Source organism: Macaca thibetana, chromosome 20, assembly GCF_024542745.1.
Source record: "Macaca thibetana thibetana isolate TM-01 chromosome 20, ASM2454274v1, whole genome shotgun sequence".
NCBI lineage: Eukaryota > Metazoa > Chordata > Mammalia > Primates > Cercopithecidae > Macaca > Macaca thibetana.
In genome coordinates, this window is record NC_065597.1 from 33,555,310 (window position 1) to 33,574,984 (window position 19,675).

At 45.6% G+C, this 19,675-nt stretch overlaps 3 protein-coding genes across 6 annotated transcripts in view; 2 read left to right on the top strand and 1 right to left on the bottom strand.

Annotated features, from left to right (window-relative positions):
* The window catches only part of CFAP20 (cilia and flagella associated protein 20), a 309,756-nt gene that overhangs the window by 136,889 nt on the left and 153,192 nt on the right, over nt 1-19,675 (top strand). The gene's annotated exons all lie outside the window — the stretch shown is intronic.
* Nucleotides 3,677-19,071, top strand: PRSS54 (serine protease 54). Of its 4 annotated transcripts, none has more exons than XM_050773028.1 (7): nt 3,677-3,837; nt 4,482-4,709; nt 4,872-4,963; nt 7,639-7,820; nt 12,566-12,820; nt 14,057-14,188; nt 18,320-19,071. In XM_050773028.1, the coding sequence occupies exons 3-7, from the start codon at nt 4,906-4,908 to the stop codon at nt 18,845-18,847; spliced, it is 1,155 nt and encodes a 384-aa protein (XP_050628985.1). In that variant the 5' UTR covers nt 3,677-3,837; nt 4,482-4,709; nt 4,872-4,905; the 3' UTR covers nt 18,848-19,071. The 4 variants fall into 4 exon arrangements, with proteins under 4 accessions (XP_050628985.1, XP_050628986.1, XP_050628988.1 ...); XM_050773029.1 differs by having other exon boundaries at nt 3,685-3,837; nt 4,485-4,709; XM_050773031.1 differs by lacking the exon at nt 7,639-7,820 and having other exon boundaries at nt 3,685-3,837; nt 4,485-4,709; nt 12,562-12,820.
* The window catches only part of CCDC113 (coiled-coil domain containing 113), a 34,737-nt gene continuing 30,018 nt past the window's right edge, over nt 14,957-19,675 (bottom strand). The window contains exon 9 of the mRNA XM_050773034.1: nt 14,957-19,379. Within this exon, the coding sequence (XP_050628991.1) occupies nt 19,293-19,379 (87 nt within the window). The 3' untranslated portion in view covers nt 14,957-19,292. The remainder of the gene's footprint in view (nt 19,380-19,675) is intronic.

A 19,675-nucleotide genomic window follows, 5' to 3' on the forward strand; every position in this document is an offset into this window, starting at 1 on the left:
ACAGCAAATAATGAGAATCATAGTTCAATTTACCAAGAATAGTTAACAATTCTAAATTTGTGTATCTGGGCGAAAATAGCTTCAAAACACATAAAGCAAAAATTGCTGTAACTATAGGAAGAAATGGGCAAATTCACTAGCATAATAGGAGGCACCTTTCTGAATGATTGATAGGCCAAGGAGACAAAAAAATCAGGAATAATTCAGAAAATTTGAATAGCACAGTCAACAAGCTTGAGGATAATTGACAGATATAGACAGTACATTTTCCTCAAGCAAACATGGTACAGGTACAACAATTCTTATCACATATTAGCCCACAAAGCACGTCTCAGAGATTTTGAAGATTTGTTTTACACAGATCACATTCTCCAACCAACTGGGTTAGAAGTCTGTATCAAAAAGGTAAATAAAACTAGTCATATGTTTGGGAAATTTAAGAAAACATTTGTATGTAGCTCAAGAGTCAAACAAGAATCACAATGGAAATGTAAAAACAGAACTGAATGATAAGGAAATCACAAGGTATCAAAAGTTAAGAGCTACAGGGAAATGGTACTTAGGGGAAATACAATGCCTTAAAGACTTGTATTAGAAAGGAAGGCTAAAGTTAACACACTAAATGCCAGCTAAAAATTTTAGGAAAATAGGCTGGGCGTGGTGGCTCATGCCTGTAATCCCAGCACTGTGGGAGGCCAAGGTGGGCGGATCACGAGTTCAAGAGTTCGAGACCAGTCTGATCAACATGGTGAAACCCTGTCTCTACTAAAAATACAAAAATTAGCCAGGATGCTGAGGCAGGATAATTGCTTGAATTTGGGAGGTGGAGGTTGCAGTGGGCCGAGATCACACCACTGCACTCCAGCCTGGGCAACAGAGCGAGACTCTGTCTTAAAAAATAAAAAATTAGGAAAATAACACAAACTCAAAGCAGGTAGAAGAAAACAGACAATAAAAGATAAGGGCAGAAAATAATAAACTAGAAAACTAAGTACAAAGAGAAGTTCAACAAAGAAATGTATACTTTGATATGTGCTGGAGTCACATTGGAGACTTGTGACAAATGATGCTGGCACAACTAAGTATCCACACCATGTAAAAAAATGAATCCATACAGGTTGAGGACTTATATGTGAAAAACAAGACTTCAAGGGTTTGAGAAGAAGATAGAGTAGAATATATCTCTGATGCTGAGCTAGGGAAGAATTTCTTAAACAAGACACAAAGAGTCCTAACTGAATAAGATGAATACATGTGAGTTCATGAAAATTAAGATTTCTGGTTATTCAAAAGCACCATGAAGAAATCAGGCCTGGGTGCAGTGGCTCATGCCTGTAATCTCAGCACTTTGGGAGGCTGAGGCAGGAGGATTGCTTGAGTCCAGGAGTTCGAGACCAGCCTGGGTAACATAGTGAGAACCTGTCTCTCCAAAAATTAAAAAAGTAGCCAAGTGTGGTGGTAGGCACCCGTGGTCCCAGCTTCTCAGGAGGCTGAAGTGGGAGGATGGCTTCAGCCTGGGAGGTTGAGGCTGCAGCGTGCCATGATGGAGCCACTTGTACTCCAGACTGAGTGACAGAGTGAGACCCTATCTCAAACAAACAAACAAACAAAAAGAAATAAAAAGTACAGGCCACAAATTGTGAGCTATTCAGAAGATATTCATAATGCATATTATGAACAACATGCAGACTGTATTAAGAATTTCTACTTATCAATAAGTAAAAGGCAAGCAACTCAACAGAAAAAAAGAGTAAAAGACACAAAGATTAACTTGTACATCCAATAAATGAGGGGACACATCCTAAACCTTTTTAGAAATCAGAGAAATGCAAATTAGCAGCACAATATCATTTTATACCCAACTGATTGGCAAAAAATTAAGGCTGACAGTAACGGGTGTTGGGGAGAAGACGAATCAATGAAAGTCCACATACACTGCTGGTAGGAGTGTAAATTCAATCACCTTAGAAAACTATTCAGTATTATTTTGTAAAGTTAGGCTTCTCTTAACATATCCTGTAACCTAGCAATCCTAATCCTAGAGAAACTCTTGCACACATACTTAATACAGAGTTTAGGCATACGTCCATATGGACACAGGTATTAAGCAAAGAACAAAAGAATGAGAAACACATTCTGGGCCACCATATTCTCACCTGGAAAGCTCAGGAAATGCCTTTGACCTGCCAGGGTGACTGGGAATTGTGAGTGAGGAAACGTATGGTAATGAAAGCTCTTTGAGGGCCAGGTGCAGTGGCTCATATCTATATAATTGCTAATGCTTTGGGAGGTTTAGGTAGGAGGATCACTTGAGCCCAAGAGTTTGAGACCAGTGTGGGCAACACAGCAAGACCCCATCTCTTCAAAAAAATATAATATGAAAAATTAGCCAGACCTGGTGGCACAGGCCTGTAGTTCCAGCTACTTGGGAGGCCAAGGCTGGAGGGTCACTTGAGCCCAGGAGTTCGAGGCTGCAGTGAGCTATGATTGCACCACTCCACTCTAGCCTGGGCAACAGAGCAAGATCCTGTCTCTAAAAACAATGAAAAATAAAAATTTAAAATACAGCTCTTTGAGACCTGTGATGTGGAACAAATTGAAGAATCAACTCCCACTTCTCTCACAACCAAAAATTTTCTATTCTTGTAGCAGAAGCCAGTGGCCCTGCTCCCCTGCACAGGGCTAAAGGTGAGGGAGGGTGGTGAAGCCAGCAGGACATCAGAAGAACCATGGAGGAAGGAGGTAGCGGCTCCCTTTGGACTCAGGCCTCACATTATTATTATTATTATTATTATTTTGAGATGGGGTCTCACTCTGTCACCCAGGCTGGAGTGCAGTGTTGTGATCGCAGCTAACTGTACCTCAGCTTCTCGAGTACCTAGGACTATAGGCATGTGCCACCACATCTGGCTAAATTTTTGTATTTTTGGTAAAAGACAGGGTCTCACCATGTTACCCAGGCTGGCCTTAAACTCCTGAGCTCAAGCAATTTGCCTTCCTTGGCTTCACAAAGTGCTGGGATTATAGGCGTGAGCCACCATGCCCAGCCAGGCTCCACTTTCTCACCAGCCTTCCTGCCTTCCATCAGTCATTCATCTACCCATCCAGTAAGGATCTTTTGAGCGTCTGCACCAGAGGCCTGCACGCCCACCCTCCCTCTGTGGTTCCGTGGAATTAACATCTTACCTCAACCTTGTCAACACTTCTCCAGTCCTGGCATTTGGGCTGAAACCAAAGCTGCTCGCAGTGGCTGGGGTGGCAGATCCCATCCGGGCCTCTGGTTTGGCAGAACTGGTCTGGTAGCTTAGATTGGACCCGGAAACTGAGAGGCTAAAGAAAACTGGGCTAAGTCTGAAAGAAACCACACTGGGAGTGTAAGATACTGACGCGGACTGGAAATTCCAAACCCACCCCAGTTGTGGGCTTCCTCAGTCCAGTCTGACAAGCGTGTGTGGACACAGGGCAGGCACTGAGTGGGGTAGACAGACCGTGGCCACGACCATAGAGGATTTTGGGATCTAACAAAAAGGATGTCTTCTCAGACGACTAGGAGAGATCCTGGCTTCCAGAAGAGCCCTGCCAAGGCTAAGCAACAAGGAGGCCTTTCATCCTAGCTCCTCCTAAGTCCCCATGTCCAGACATTTGCTTGGTGATGCCATGGTAACCGTGATGCCACAATGGAACATTCTTCCCAAGGCGGTAGAAGAAATCCTTCTGTTGAACTCTACTGTGTCAGGCCAGCCTGAGTTCATTTCTCCTTGAGCAGGAGCAGTTCATGGAAGAACTCTGAGGACCATTCTGAGGATAAGAGGCGTCCAGTGTCATGAGTGGAACATGGTGACTTAGAACTGTGCACAGGGGTTCCTTGGGCTTCTGTGCATTGCTTGACAGCTGTGTGACCTTGGACTGGCTACTCGATGTCTCTGAGTATCAGTTTCTGAATCTGTAAAATGGCGATAATCAGAGTGTCTACTTCCTACTGCGGTTGTGCAAATGAATAAGCTAAATGCTGGGGCTGTTCCTATGTAAAGATACAGGCTGTCAGCCGGGGACGGTGGCTCACGCCTGTAATCCTAGCACTTTGGGAGACTAAGGCGGGTGGATCACCTGAGGTCAGGAGTTCGAGACCAGCCTGGCCAACATGGAGAAACCCCATGTGTACTAAAAATACAAAAATTAGCTGGGCATGGTGGTGCATGTCTGTAGTCCCAGCTACTTGGGAGGCTGAGGCAGGAGAATCGCTTGAACCTGGGAGGCAGAGGTTGCAGTGAGCCAAGATCGTGCCACTGCACTCCAGCCTGCCAATAGAGCAAGACTCAGTCCCAAAACAAAATAAACTAAAATAAACAAAGAAACAGGCTGTTAACAGTTAACAGAGCCTAGCATTCTTTTAGCCAGCAGAGTGTAGTAGGAAGGATAAAACCACAGCACAGGCATTAATCCCAGGGTGGGCTTCCACTAAAACTCTACTTCTCTTTCAGCAGCATTTTATGGCTACAGAGTTAAGGCAAGGGTTGAATTTCACGAGTCAAAAAGCAACCCTTTTCAGAGACCCAACTCTCTGGGGTGCTCAGGGGCTTGGGCTGAATTGAGAAGAAAATTGACAAGAGTAAGCTGCCTTCTCTTCTCGGGCCATCTCACAAACCACAGTGCGAGCCAACTGGTCCTGCCTCTTTACTACACAGAACCAAGCACTAGGGATGTGACAGGTCAGTGTCCTACATCTTGGAACCTTTGTTGGTAGAAAGAAGGAGAGCCTCCGACGTTTGGGAGGGAACGTGTGTGTTTGGGAAGCGGATGGATAAAAGAGGCTTAGAAAACCCCGCATGTGTTTGGGAAGAGGATGGAGTCACTGGGTTTTGTTTCCCCAGCTGCCCATGGTGTCCGCGACGGGTCTCTCTTGGGATGGCAGAGATGCGAGGGGTGCTCCTGGTGCTGCTCGGCCTTCTCCATTCTTCCACCAGTGAGTGCGCTGCTTTCCTCCCTCTGACTTTAGCTGCACATGTGGCTTACACGGGGATCATCCAGGAGAATGAAGTGGTCCTTAATGAAGGGGCTCAGGGAAGATGACTCACGGCACTTTGTACTGGGCGGCAGTACATTGGTGGCAGGAACCAGGCAAAGAAGTGAATCATGGGATGTGGATGGAAGAAACTAAAGTCAGAGCCAATCCTTAGGGTGGTAGTGTCAATAGGAAAATAAGGCTCTCTGGGTACAGGGGTGAGCGAGAGGCCTGCCTCTCCACTCCCAGCCCCTGCCCTGTCCTTCCTGGAGAATACTGCTCTTTTGCAAACTACAACCCCCAACGGCAGGACTGGTCCCGGGAGCAGCGGGGGCTTCTACTGCTGCAGGTGTCTGGGAGGCTACCACAGCCTCAGATGGCAGAAGTGGCAGCTGCGGTCCCCTCCTCCCTTGACCTCTAAGCTGCTCAGAACTAAGAATTCCAGCCTACAGAGGGCAGGTGGAGAGGAGATAGCTGGCTAAAGCAGGCTCTGTCCCACCTTGCTGCCATCCCAGCTGGCCCTGCCCTGCCTTCCTGGGGTTAGATGGGAGACATGAGAAAGTCCACACACACCCTCACACACACATGCACACACACACACACACTCACACACACACATATGGGCGCGCACACACACACACACGCACACACAAACACACAGGCACACACACGGACTGTCACGCACACACACGTGTACACACACACGGACTCACACACTCACACACACATGCACACACACACACACATAGAGGTGAGTCCTTCAGCTCCCTCAGCCTCCCGCAGCTCCCTGTCTTCTTGCAGCCCCAAGGAGACCAGGGGATACCCAGAAAACACAGAAAGGTCTTCTCCCTCCTTAAAAAGCCACAGCTAAGGGGTCAAGACAAGCACTTCATCTCTGGGTCAGATTTCCTCATTACGTCTTGTCTTTTAAGGGTTTTGTAAGGTCAGATAAACTAGCCAACTAGAGCTTTGAAAAAGCAAAAGTGGTCACACGCTCATAAGCTTTTGTGGGATTAGGGAAGGTTAGCGAATGCCTTGTACCGTAGATTGCCAACGTCTCAAGGAGAAATCAGACCAAAGCTAACGAATCCTGTCTCTAGTGGTTCTGATGCACTTAGTGACCTCCCAGACATCATCTTGCTAAAATCAGTCTGTCATTGTTCCAGCAAAGTCACCAAGTGTCAATTAATGGAGATGTCTGGTCGTATGATGCCCCATGATGGAGAGGTCCTCTGTGCTCCTTTAATGATAATTCTGTACGTTACAATCAGTTCTTAGGGTCACGGCTTGGAAACTGTTTTTGGTGCTCATATGCAAGGTTGCCCCCAGGGGGAAGCCCTCCCAGACTTTATGTCCTGGGCAGAATTCATGCCCCCTCCTCTTATACTTTGGGCACACTCCCTGGGTCACATATCCCTCTATATCGCCATCACTCTTCAGCATGTCACTCTGATGGGCTCCTGAAATCCTTTCTTGGAATCCCAGGCCCTACCTCAGCACCTGCCAGGGCTGAGTGTGGTTGGATGCATGGCTGAAAAAGGAGTCACTGGTCGGGCGAAGTGGCTTACGCCTGTAATCCCAGCACTCTGGGAGGCTGAGGCAGGCAGATCACTTGAGGTCAGGAGTTCAAGACCAGCCTGGCCAACAGAGCAAAACCTCATCTCTGCTAAAAATAGAAAAATTAGCTGGGCGTTGTGGCGTGCATCTGTAATCCCAGCTACTCGGGAGGCTGAGGCAGGGGAGTCACTTGAACTCGGGAGGCGGAGGTTGCAGTGAGCCGAGATCGCACCATTGCACTCCAGCCGGGTGACAGAGTGAGGCTCCATCTTTAAAATATATAAAAATAAAAAAAGGAATGCACAAGGTCACACATACTACTAGCAATCACAGTGATGACATCCTGTAGCCTCTGGAAAATTCTATGGTACATTAATGAAGAGAGCAGAAATGCAAATAATGTCTTCACATTCTTATGAAAGTAGTTTTAAAGCTGGGTGCAGTGGCTCATGCCTGTAATCCCAACACTTTGGGAGGCTGAGGAGGGAGGATCTCTTGAGTTAGGGGGCTCTAGATCAGCCTGGGAACATAGCAAGACCTCATCTCTACTAAAAATAAAAGAATTTAGCCAGGGGTGGTGGCAGGCACCTGTAGTCACAACTACTCCAGAGGCTGAGGCAGGAGGATTGCTTGAACCCGAGAGGTTGAGGCCACAGGGAGCTATGATCCTACCTAGCACTCTAGCCTGGGCGACACAATGAGATGCCCTCTCAAAAAAGAAAAAAAAAAAAAAGAAAAGAAAACAAAAATAGCTTTAACCTTGCAGATCCCAAAAGTGTGTTGAGGACTCCCAGGGGTTCCAGACCAGGCTTTGAGAACTGCTGATGAACACGAAACGTGGCAGACATTGCCAATATGTACCGTTATGTGTTCAATAGATGAGAGTTTTTATTTGTAGTCTAACATAATTTTGGGATTCAAAAATGCCACTGAGCATCTTTTAGGGTGAAGAAGACATACTAGGAAGAAGAAAGAAGCAGGGGTTGCGGGTAACGTTAGTGATGATCGAGACAGCCCGCAGAAGAGAGGGTCCTGAGGTCTCCTTGCCCCGGCAGTGAGGCCCCGCACCTGCTCCGCAGGTTGTGGCGTCCAGAAAGCTTCCGTTTTCTACGGTCCTGACCTCAAGGAGGGCTTGGTCAGCAGCATGGAGTTCCCGTGGGTGGTGTCGCTGCAGGACTCGCAGTACACACACCTGGCTTTCGGCTGCATCCTCAGCGAGTTCTGGGTCCTCAGCATCGCATCCGCCATTCAGAACAGGCCAGTGCCCCTGCTTTTGGGGCCCGCAGCATCGCCGCGGGTGAGGGTGGGGGTGGCCCTGTCTCCTGCTCAGCCTGGGGAGGCCCTGCAAGGTGCATTCTGGGGGACAGGGCTTTTTACCAGCTCAGCGTTTGCTCTGCTGTGAGTCCTAAAATCACCGGTTGCCAAGGCTGATCTCTGCTGTGAGGACTGCAGGCCTCGCAATGGAAAAATGAAAAGATGAGTCCTCCATTCAATGCAGGTGGGATATTCATTCTGATTTTACTGCCATCACAGAGGCACTGGTTCCTAATACTAGGGTCCCTACCGCTTATCCTGTTCGGCCAGTCGATAGGAGCCCTTACCTTAAAACACTTGGGCCTTAGAAACGTTACTGCCACAAATACATGTACACAGAGAAAAGCCTCGAAAAAAATACAGAAACACTTTTAAGAGTGCTTATCTCTGAATGCTCAGAATGCACAATTTCTGCTTTCTTCTTTTAGCTTCTCTGTATTCTGCAAATTCTGTAGTACAAATATGCATTCTTTTAAGCCAGAAAAAAATCATAAATATTACTAAAAGAATAAAGTTTTTGGTAAATATTTCTCACTCTTTGACCCAGTGATTTCATTTCTGGGAATCAACATTAAGGAAATAATTTCAACCACTGGAAAATTTGTATGTACAAAGTTGTTCCTAGGATGGTTAATTACACACAAAACACTGAAAAGAAACCTAATGTCCCACTATTGCGATGAAATTATAATTTTTCATATATATACATGCTATACACATATATATTATACATAATATATAGTATATAATATACATGTAATTATATACTAACTCTATTATACATAATATACATGTATATTGTAACATATATGTATATTGAATATATGTACACAATACTCTATTATATGTAACATATAGTATATAATATATAATTACATATAAACACACAGAGAGTATTGGGGGAGAGAGTATAATGACTATAATTGGCTAAATAAATTATAATATAAATCCTTGATGGAATATTATGCAGCTGGTAAATACTTTAACATAGGATTTGTATTTTTAATTAAAAATACATGTGCAGCCGGGTGCAGTGGCTCACACCTGTAATCCCAGCACTGAGGCTAAGACGGGCAGATCACTTGAGGCCAGGAGTTTGAGACCAGCCTGATCAACATGGCAAAAACCTGTCTCTACTAAAAAATACAAAAATTATCTGGGCATGGTGGCATGCACCTGTAATCACAGCTACCAGGAAGGCTGAGACAGGAGAACCACTTGAACCTGGGAGGTGGAGGTTGCAGTGAGCTGAGATCGTGCCACAGCACTCCAGCCTGGGTGACAGAGCCAGATTCCATGTCCAAAAAAAAAAAAAAAAGTATGTAGTAAAATGTTCACGAGAAACCAAAGGATGTACAGCGAAAAGCAGCTCCTTCCCTCCCCCACCCCTCAGTCACTAGTTTTTCTCCCTTGAGTCACATTCTGTCACCAATTTCTTGCCTATTCCTTCTTAAATACTCAAAGCACTCATGGATATCGATATACCTATAGGTCTGGCTATATTGTTTCTTATGTCTATTGACAGAGAATTTTCTTTCCCCTTGTATTAGTCTACTTAAGCTGCCATAACAAATATCACAGACTGGGTGGCTTAAACAACAGAAATTTATTTCTCACAGTTCTGGAGTCTGGAAGTCTGAGATCCAGGTGTCAGTACATTTGGTTTCTCCTGAGGCTTCTCTCTTTGGCTTGCAGACAGCCACCTTCTCGCTGTGTTCTCACATGGCCTTCCCTCTGTGCCTGTGTATTCTTGGTGTCTCTTTCTCTTCTTATAGGGACACCAGTCATGTTAGATTACAGCCCCAGCCTATACCTCATGTAATCTTAATTACCTCCTTAAAGGCCCTATCTCCAAATATATGGTCAAATTGGGGGTTAGGACCTCAACCTACAAATTTTCAAAAGAATGCAATTGAGTTCATAACATATCCGCGACACACCCACCATGCAACTGGTAGCACACCATACACATTAATTTACTCACAGCCTTTTTTCACTTTATCATAAATTTTAGAGACCTTTTCTTATTGGTACATAAATGGCTAATGCCTTCTTTTTTTGTCAGCTGCACAATAGCCTGTAATGGAAGTACCGTAACCACACAGTCCTCTGTTAATGGAAATGTAGGCTGTTTCTAATCTGTTACTACTGCCAAAAATGCTGCAACAGACAGACTTGTACACGCATTATTTCACATACATGCAAGTGTGCCATAGTGTAGACATCCCAGGAGTAGAAAGACTGGGCTAAAAAAGACATGTATTTAAAATCCTGAGAGCTACTGCCAACTAGCTCTCCATGGAAGTTCTGTTTTCTATGTAGCGTTTTCATTATGGCTATTTTCTATCTGGTCCATTCTTTTGGTTTTGATTTTCTCTTTGACTCAAGGGTTTTATTAAAGTGAGAGCTTGATTTTTTAATTTTTATATATATATATATATATATATATATATATTTTTTTTTTTTTTTTTGGAGACAGTCTTGCTGTCACCCAGGCTGCAGTATAGAGGTGCGCTCTCAGCTCACTGCAATCTCGGTCTCCTGGATTCAAGCAATCCTCTTGCCTCAGCCTACCAAGTAGCTGGGACTACAGGCGCATGCCACCATGCCCAGCTATTTTTGTATTTTTAGTAGAGATGAGGTTTTGCCATGATGGCCAGGCTGGTCTTGAACTCCTGATCTCGGGTGATCCACCTGCCTTGGCATCCCAAAGTGCTGGGATTATAGATGTGAGCCACCATGTGTGTCCAAGACAGAGTTTTAAAATGTCCAGGTGCTAGGGTTTTTTGTTTTGTTTTCTAACATTACTGAATTATACCACATGGTGATCTATTTAGGATTTGTTGAGGTTGTCCTGTCTGTCTCCTATGGGTGGTCTATGTGAATATTTTCACTGGTAAATTAAAAAGTTCATTCATTCTCCATGGTTGGTGTATAATTCAATATATAAAATTGGGCAAGGAAGTCTACTTTATCTGTCCTAGACTGTCAGAGGTGAATTAAAATCGCCTACCAGCCAGGCGCAAAAACTCACACCTGTAATGCCAGTACTTTGGTTAGACAATACAGCCAAACTTAATTAAGATGACCTCATCTTTGTTAGTCTGGATGTCCAAGGATTCCTTCTTTGTCACTCAAGTCTAGCAACTTTACTAGTTGTGCTGGATTTCCCCCACCTGCCCCTTCAGATCTACTCTACTCTTCTACCCTGCCAGGCCCCAGGAGGCTCACCTGTATGGGTTATACCAGTGGTCTTTTTTGCCTTCTGGATTCCAGCTGGTTTTGGCCAACAATCATATAAGAGGCAAGAGATCAGAGGGAGTGGGGAGAGTAAAGTCAGGGTCCTTACTCCTCCGAGGGCTACTGCATATTGGCTGCTGGTTGGCTGCTTTTACCAGCTAAGTGACCCACTCTACACAGCTCTGTCTGATCACATCCTCCCCTCACCTAGAGCCCAGAGACGGTGTCAGCACAGCGTCGTTACCTCAGCAGGAGCTGCCTATAGCATGCAGTGCCCAGAGCTGTCCTTGTGGTTTCCCTGCATCCTGCCAAGACCTTTGTAAAAACTCCCTTTATTAAACTCACCCCAATTTATCTTATTTGAGTAGAACGTTTATTTCCTGTTGGGACCTGACCAGAACTATGTCTCAGCGTTAACTACTCCAAACTATATAGTGGACAGTCAACACTACTGGAGGTAGGTTAGCTGTCTCCAAACTATAGATTCAAGTCTTAGTTCTGAAAAGTTTTCTTAAATTATATCTTGAAATATCTTTCCTGTTTCATCATTTTGGTTACTTTCTTTGTGGTCAGCTGGGTCTCCTGTGACTGCCTTATCTTTCATTTTCCTCTCAAGCCTTTAAAAATCTTTGTTAATTTTCATTTTGGTCACATTTCTCAATGCCCCTAATTGTGTTTTCTGTGGGCCCTATTCTCCTTTATGCTGCTTTTGATTTGGGCTTCATTTTGGTGATGGTCTTGTTTCTTTTCTTTTTGCTTCTTTGATAAGAACATGCTCAACAAGCTTTTTCTGAGCTCTGTGGCAGTCAGTGTCTTCTATAACTTTTGCACTCCTGCCATCCTTCCTTTCATCAGCTCTTCCTTTGACTCTGAGATCTGAATTCTTTAGCGTCTCTTGGTTTTATGGTGTTTGTATTTGTTCCTCATTCTCACAGTTTCTTGGGTGATTCCCAAGAGGAGAAAGGGAAAACACCCAACTCAATTCTATTGTTATTAGAACTTTAATTTCTCCAAAATGTATTTACAGAATATATAATAAGGAAAGATGCCTATCTTAAAATGTCAAATACTAAAAGCGGGAGTCAAGATGACATCTTTGGTAGAACTGCAATTACTACTTTTGCAAACTACAATATGTAAAAAACAAACAAAAAACCTATTCATAGAAAAAATGTTAATCAGCAATAACATGTTAACAGATTTTCTTTAGTGGTGGGGCAAATGGTGTTAAGATTGAAGAATCTCCAGGATTCTGCAGGCTCACAAAAGAGGGCACAAGCCTAGGGGTTCATAAAAGATTTCCTATAAACTTGAGTCCAAAGGGGTCAGGAAGAATTAACACATGGAATAGGAGTGTTCCAGGCTGAAAAAACATAAATAGGAAAACAGGGAAGTGTGAAGCTTCCTTGCTGTCTTGGCCTCTCAAGATTCCCTTGCTCTCTCTCCAGGAAGGACATTGTCGTTATAGTGGGTATAAGTAACATGGATCCCAGCAAGATTGCTCACACAGAGTATCCAGTCAATACCATCATCATCCATGAGGACTTTGATAACAACTCCATGAGCAACAACATAGCCCTCCTGAAGACAGACACAGCGATGCATTTTGGCAACCTGGTCCAGTCCATCTGCTTCCTCGGCAGAAAGTTGCATACACCACCAGTCTTGCAGAACTGCTGGGTGTCAGGATGGAATCCCACATCTGCAGTTAAGGCATTCCTCCTCCCAGAGGAGGCTGTGTGTGTGCTGGCAGTGGGGGTGACCTGGATAATCCAATCTAGGGCCTATCTTAATTTAATAATGGAGCTTGCTTGAGGTTCTAGAGTTTGGCTGAAACCCTTACCTAATCAGTCAAGTCTCCTAGGGCTTTCCCTTTCTGTTGCCACTCTTCTTTTTTTTTTTTTTTTTTTTTTTTTTTTTTTTTTTTTTTTTTTTTTGAGGCAGGGTCTTTTTCATACAGTGGTGCCATCACAGCTCACCGCAGCCTTGAACTCCTGGGCTCATGTGATCCTACTGCCTCAGCCCCGAGTAGCTGGGACTACAGGCACATGTCACCATGCCTGGTTAATTGTTTTAAATTTATTTTTTGTGGAGATGGGGTCTTGCTATATTGCCCAGGCTGGTCTCAAACTCCTGGGCTCAAGAAAGTCTCCCACCTCGGCCTTCCAAAGTGTTGGGATTAGGCATGAGTTACTGCGCCCATTCCGTGGCCATTCTTACATCACATTGGTCTTTTACCCTCTAGCCCTACATCAAAACTGGAAGTACACAGGCAGTGGACACCCTGGAATGAGTACAAGAGTACAGAGGGGTGAGGGGATGTTAGTCCCCAAACTAGGGCTGATTGTCCTCTTGTCTAAGCCATCCTTGTTTTCTTTCATTTTGGGGAAAGAAAGAAACAAGGAAATGGATGCTCTCTAGAAGAGGAGGAAGGGTATTCTCTGCTTGTTTGCACATTCGAGTTCAAAGTGGAGGTAGTTTTCAGCAAAAACTCAGTCACAGGTTCTTATTTCTATGAAAAAAAGGAATTTATGAGAACATTTCTGGCAGGGCACAGTGGCTCATGCCTGTAATCCCAGCACTTAGGGAAGCCAAGGCAGGTGGATCACTTGAGGTCAGGAGTTCGAGACCAGCCTGGCCAACATGGTGAAACTCCATCTCTATAAAAATACCAAAATTAGCTGGGCGTTGTGGTGCATGCCTGTAATCCCAGCTACTCCGGAAGCTGAGGCAGGAGAATGGCTTGAACCCGAAAGGTGGAGGTTGCAGTGAGCCAAGATCACACCACTGTACTCCAGGCTGTGTGACAGAGTAAGACTCCAACTCAAAAAAAAAAAAAAAAAAAAATTCTCACTTTCATTTGGCTATGTGAGTGGGAGTTGTATTGACATAGGGGACTGCCTTCTCATTAATAATCCCTGGGCTCTCTGTTGCATGGTCCAGACAGGAAATCACATGACGATGAGTATCCTGAGGAAAATCTTCGTGAAAGATCTTGACATATGTCCCCTACACAAACTCCAGAAGACAGAATGCGGCAGCCACACGAAAGAGGAAACCAAGACTGCCTGCTTGGTAAGAACCTCATGGAATAGAAGCTAAGTGTTGAGAGTAAGCCTTGGTCACATCCAAGGGAGCCTCGGGACCCCCTCCCTAGATGGGGATATCTGTGAGGGCAGGGACTAGAGCTTGGGATGAGTGGCTGTCTCTGGAGTGAACAGCACTTGGCAGACAGTATGCGCTCAATAAAAATCTGCTGAATGAACTAACCAGTCATGATTTTCAGTGTAACATGATGCAGCTTGTCTAAGTCACAGGTGCTTTTTAACTAGCTAAAAATTTGAAAGTCTGAGTCCAAACCGCATAGGCAGATATGCTTTGAGCAGGTCTACAGTGTGGGGCTGCTGTATTCAGCTTCTAGGGAACCTAGACTCCCCTCTGATGCTATCAGTTATTGGGTTTTTCTTCTCTGAGAAGCCCTGCCCTCCAGCCAGATGAGGGCTGTACAGATATGGCTGTCCTACTGCCTCAAAAAAAAATGTGTGGAAGTCACACACACCTGGTTCAGGCCCTTCATATCCAAATCTGGAGAAAGTGTGGCTTACTAGGGTCACACAGTCAATAAAAGTTAGAGCAAAGACAAGGACCTAGGTCTACCAGATATCCAGATACACTTTATCTCCTCTACTCTAGAATTGCTTTTCTAAGAAGCTTATCACTCACTCTCCTTTAAATAACCTTCAGGACACCTGATGGGGAATTTTTTTTTTTCCCCTATAGGATCCAGAAAGGCAGGATTTTTAGAGCAAGGGGAAAAATACATATATAAAGATAATTTTTTCTAAGTCATTTTATTGCAAAAGCATGGACTGCCTCTCATTAAGAAATACATTTGCCCTTCCAAAGTTGGTGTAACATCTATTGAGTGCCTACTTCGTACTGGGTCCTCTGCCAGGTGGGGGATCTTAACAATTTCCTAAATTAGATAATGTGTTAAAATACAGTGAAGATAGAGCTTTTTAACAAAATTCTGCCCTCAACCATTCCATCAAACAAGTATCATACGTCCTCAGATCTAAGATGCTGCCAATTATGGAATGCACCATCATTTTATGTAATCCCAAGAAAGAAAAAAATGCTGTCAGTTAAACTCTGATGTCAGCTGATTAAAAGACACACCCTGGCCGGGCGCGGCGGCTCACGCCTGTAATCCCAGCACTTTGGGAGGCTGAGGCAGGCGGATCACAGGGTCAGGAGATCGAGACCATCCTGACTAACATGGTGAAATCTCATCTCTACTAAAAATACAAAAAATTAGCTGGGCATGGTGGTGGGTGCCTGTAGTCCCAGCTACTTGGGAGGCTGAGGCAGGAGAATGGCATGAACCCAGGAGGCGGAGCTTGCAGTGAGCCGAGATCGCACCACTGCACTCCAGCCTGGGCGACAGAGCGACTCCATCTCAAAAAAAAAAAAAAATGACACACCCTAATTTCAAAGATGTTGATTTCTAACTGTATCTTAGATTCAATGGAATATTGTAAGCTATTTCTACTCTAAGTGACCATCTTTTAAAATCTAACTGCAAAGTGCAGGTTGGTTTTTAACTGTGACACACCTCTAAACAGGCCTTCATTTTTTAACAGAATTATGCTTGCACACCACTTAATGGTGACCTGTCCCCGTAGAATCCTCTGTTTTGGAAATATGTTCTCATGTCCAGAGGTCTTCAAAGCCACAATTCCCACATGTAGAATCAACCACCAGGTTCAGAATCTGCCTATGGGTTTCCCAAAACCCAACAAAAGCAGAATCACTCTGCACTCACCCATCCAGCCTTTATTCTACCACTGTTAGGGCTTTTGCTGAATGTCAAGGGAAAAGATCACACACTGAAAGACCCCACTCTGGGCTGTGGCCGCTCCCTTGGGAGATGAAGTAGGGTAGCTCCAGAGGGGCATCTGGAGCTGTTCACCTCTGCCTCTTGTGCTTCAGAAGTCGCAGCCCCTACAGCATTATGGGGAAGAGAAAAAGTGCATATGCTGTGCCCAGGTGGAACAGCGACCTGCAAAACCACGCCATAGCTGAGGACATCTCCCAATCATTCATCCAATCATTCGTCCTAAATCACATTCTTTTTCTTGCTCTGGCTATACCACTACAGTTAAACTGTGAATGGGACAGATGAAGGGGGGAACCATGTCATTCTTAGCCAGGGAGCCCCCATGACCTAGGCAGATATAGTGAGGTGCACAAAAGGGCCTGTTCACCAGTCAATTGAAAAGTCAAGAGTTCTGCACTAAAGCACCCCCTTCCATCCAAAGAGAGGCACAGAATGAAGTCCTCAAGGCCTTTCTCACGTGTCTCGCCTTGACCTGCTGAGATCACCAGGGAATCACGGCAGCTTTGCAGCACGGCCTCCCTGCTGCCCTGCCCGCGGAGTTGCTCCCTTCTTCTCCCACGGGTCTTTCTCTCTGTTCTGGTGTGGCTTCCTTGGAAAAGGGGAGATTTATTGAAAAGAATACCCCGCTGGGCATGGTGGCTCATGTCTAATCCCAGCACTTTAAGAGGCTAAGGCGGGCAGATCACTTGAAGTTAGAAGATCAAGACCAGCCTGGCCAATATCATGAAACCCCATCTCTACTAAAAATACAGAAATTAGGCTGGGTACGGTGGCTCATGCCTGTAATCCTAACACTTTGGGAGGCCAAGGCGGGTGGATCATGAGGTCAGAAGTTTGAGACCAGCCTGGTCAACATGGTGAAACCCCATCTCTACTAAAAATAAAAATTAGCCAGGCGTGGTGGTGGGTGCCTGTAATCCCAGCTACTGGGGAGGCTGAGGTAGGAGAATCGCTTGAACCCAGGAAAAGGAGGTTGCAGTGAGCTGAGATCATGCCATTGCACTCCAGCATGGGGGACAGAGCAAGACTCCATCTCAAAAAAAAAAAAGTGTTAGTTGGCATGATGGCACATAGCTGAGCTACTCGAGAGGCTGAGGTGGGAGAACTGCTTGAAACTCAGAGGTGGAGGTTGCAGTGAGCCAAGATTGCACCACTGCACTCCAGCCTCGGGGACAGAGAAAGAAAGAAAGAAGGAAAGAGAGAGAAAGAGAGAGAGAAATACCCAAGACAGACCACACACCCAGGCCTTGGATGGTGAGGGGCTGAGGCAGCTGCTCTCTTGCCTTCTGCTGCTCGTGGTTGAGTCTGTTCAGATTGTTTCCTGTTGTTAATTGCAGCCCCATTCTGTGTCTCAGTCTGAACCATGAGAGCAACATGTCATCGCCTGGGCCTTCCAGCCAGGCAGGCCACACAGGTCAGAGGTGGCTGGCTAGCCTAGGGATGACCACCCCCTTCTTGGACACAGATGGGCCACAGGAGGGGCAGGAATTCCTTTGAGAGGAGACCTGGGGGCGTGGGGTCAGGGCAGGTAAGGTAAATGATACCTAGTAGTTGCCTTGTTGCTTTTCCCGTTTTCCCCAACTTTTCAGAAAAATGATGGCCTTTATAGAGACATCAAGATGACGGTAGCTAATATTCTATTGAGTGTGTGCTGTGTGCCAGGCACTGTGCTGTGCTCAGCACGTGTTACAGGCATTAACTGTGTTCCCACTTTGGCTCAGAGAGGATTTGGTCACTTGCCAGGGTCCCATATCTAGCTAACGGTGCCAAGCTTCTACTCCCTCACCTTAGGTAAAGTGTATGTGGCAGAATTCCTGAGTCCCAGAGGACTGCTCCCTTGGGAGTGGGGAAGACCAAGAGTACAGCCAGCCAGGCTGGTGAGCAGCTGCCAGGCGGCAGGAAGTGGCTTAAACTAAGGGTCGAAGCAAGGCAGAGAGAAGGGAAAATGTGAGCATTTCAGGACGGAATGGAAACAAACACCAACATTTCAGGAATGAGAAGTCAGCCAGAAGAGAGGGAAGGTTTGGCCAAAGGACTGGAAAGGGGCAAGAAAATGAAGTATGAACCAGGAAGCTATAGGCAATCAGTAGAAGTCCACAGCTAATTTGCATAATAAAAGGAAAAGTCATCTTGCTGGAATTTGTGGTGGTGGCTGCCTAGATTTGAAATCGTACCCTATAATTTGCCCCATTTCCAGTGAGAACCAGCATAAAACATTTCTAGAGCAAACAGTATATTGCACAAGGATAGATTTGCAACAAAAACTAGTTTTTCTAAGACTTGAAGCCTTCTGTCTTTTGTCACAGGGGGACCCAGGAAGCCCAATGATGTGCCAGCTACAGCAGTTCGATCTGTGGGTTCTGAGAGGAGTGCTGAACTTCGGTGGTGAGACGTGCCCTGGCCTGTTTCTGTACACCAAGGTGGAAGACTACAGCAAATGGATCACATCCAAGGCTGAGAGGGCCGGCCCTCCCCTGTCCTCACTCCACCACTGGGAAAAGTTGATTTCTTTCTCCCACCACGGACCAAATGCCGCCATGACACAGAATTCTGATTCTGAACTAGGCCATGTTGGATCATACTTGCAGGGACAAGGAAGGACCATCACGCATTCACGACTAGCAACCAGCTCTAGAGATGATCTAGATGTTAGGGAGAAGGGTGTAAAGGAATCAGGCCGGTCTCCTGAGGCATCTGTACAACCCTTATACTATGACTATTATGGTGGGGAGGTGGGGGAAGGTAGGATTTCTGCAGGTCAGAAAAGGTTGCATCAGCCCGCAGAAATCATCTTGGTTTCCTTCATGCTTGTTTTCTTTTGCAGCAGTATCTAGTCTAGAAGCCACCCCACCAAACTGAAGAGTAAGCTCAGAATGCTGAGTGCCAGGCATTCACCATGCTGTTTTGGTGTCTGCTTTTAATAGTTGCACACCAGGGCTGCCATGGATAAGCCCACAGCACACACTGGGCTGGCTCTCCCTCCTCTGTCCCTCTCCTGGGTGTGGGAAGGTCACTTTTATTATGCTTGTGAACTAAATGCTGGCTAACAAGTGTCAAACCATTAGAGCGCCCTGTGGTTCTTTCAGTGGCAACAGTTCCAGGGGCCAGGCTGTGAAAACACTCCCCATGGGCAGATGTGGCCCAGAGGTGATGCTCAGCCTGGCTGGGGGGTTGGGAACACCAGGCAGACAGGGAACAGTCAGAGGAGCCGGTGACTAGAAAGGAGCTGATTACTTTAATAGGTCATGTTGTGGTCTGTAAGCCGTGGCCTGCCTCTGGCTAATTCCCAGCAAGGTAATCTGCCTGCAACTGCTCATTGGTTATTTTCATTCTATTCCAAGCCTTACGGTAGCCTTTTAAGGACATCTGAAAGAAAAAAAGAAAAGAAAAGAAAAAAAAACTATAAAGGAGAGTGGGGAGAAGGTCACTTGGGGAAAACTGATTATGGTTACTCAGAATGCAGCCCTCATCCAGCCCCGTGATGGTGCAGGCAACCCTGTGTGGGGCAGCATGTCCTCCATGCATGCTGCTGTGTGGGGGCCACCAAGGGGCAGCACCCACCCAGAGGATTTTTCTATAGAGCATGTTTCTTCTGCTCAGTGAAGTGAGAAGTTGCATGCTCCTGCCACGATTCTGCTACTTCTCAGCTTCAGATCTAAGGG

What these genes read in the sequence shown, in the direction of transcription:
- PRSS54 (XM_050773028.1), top strand. Translation starts at nt 4,906, where the DNA reads ATGGCAGAGATGCGAGGGGTGCTCCTGGTGCTGCTCGGCCTTCTCCAT. An exon ending in CCTTCTCCATTCTTCCACCA is followed by an intron (nt 4,964 to 7,638) that starts GTGAGTGCGCTG and finishes CCTGCTCCGCAG; the next exon opens with GTTGTGGCGTCCAGAAAGCT. An exon ending in CCGCCATTCAGAACAGGCCA is followed by an intron (nt 7,821 to 12,565) that starts GTGCCCCTGCTT and finishes CTCTCCAGGAAG; the next exon opens with GACATTGTCGTTATAGTGGG.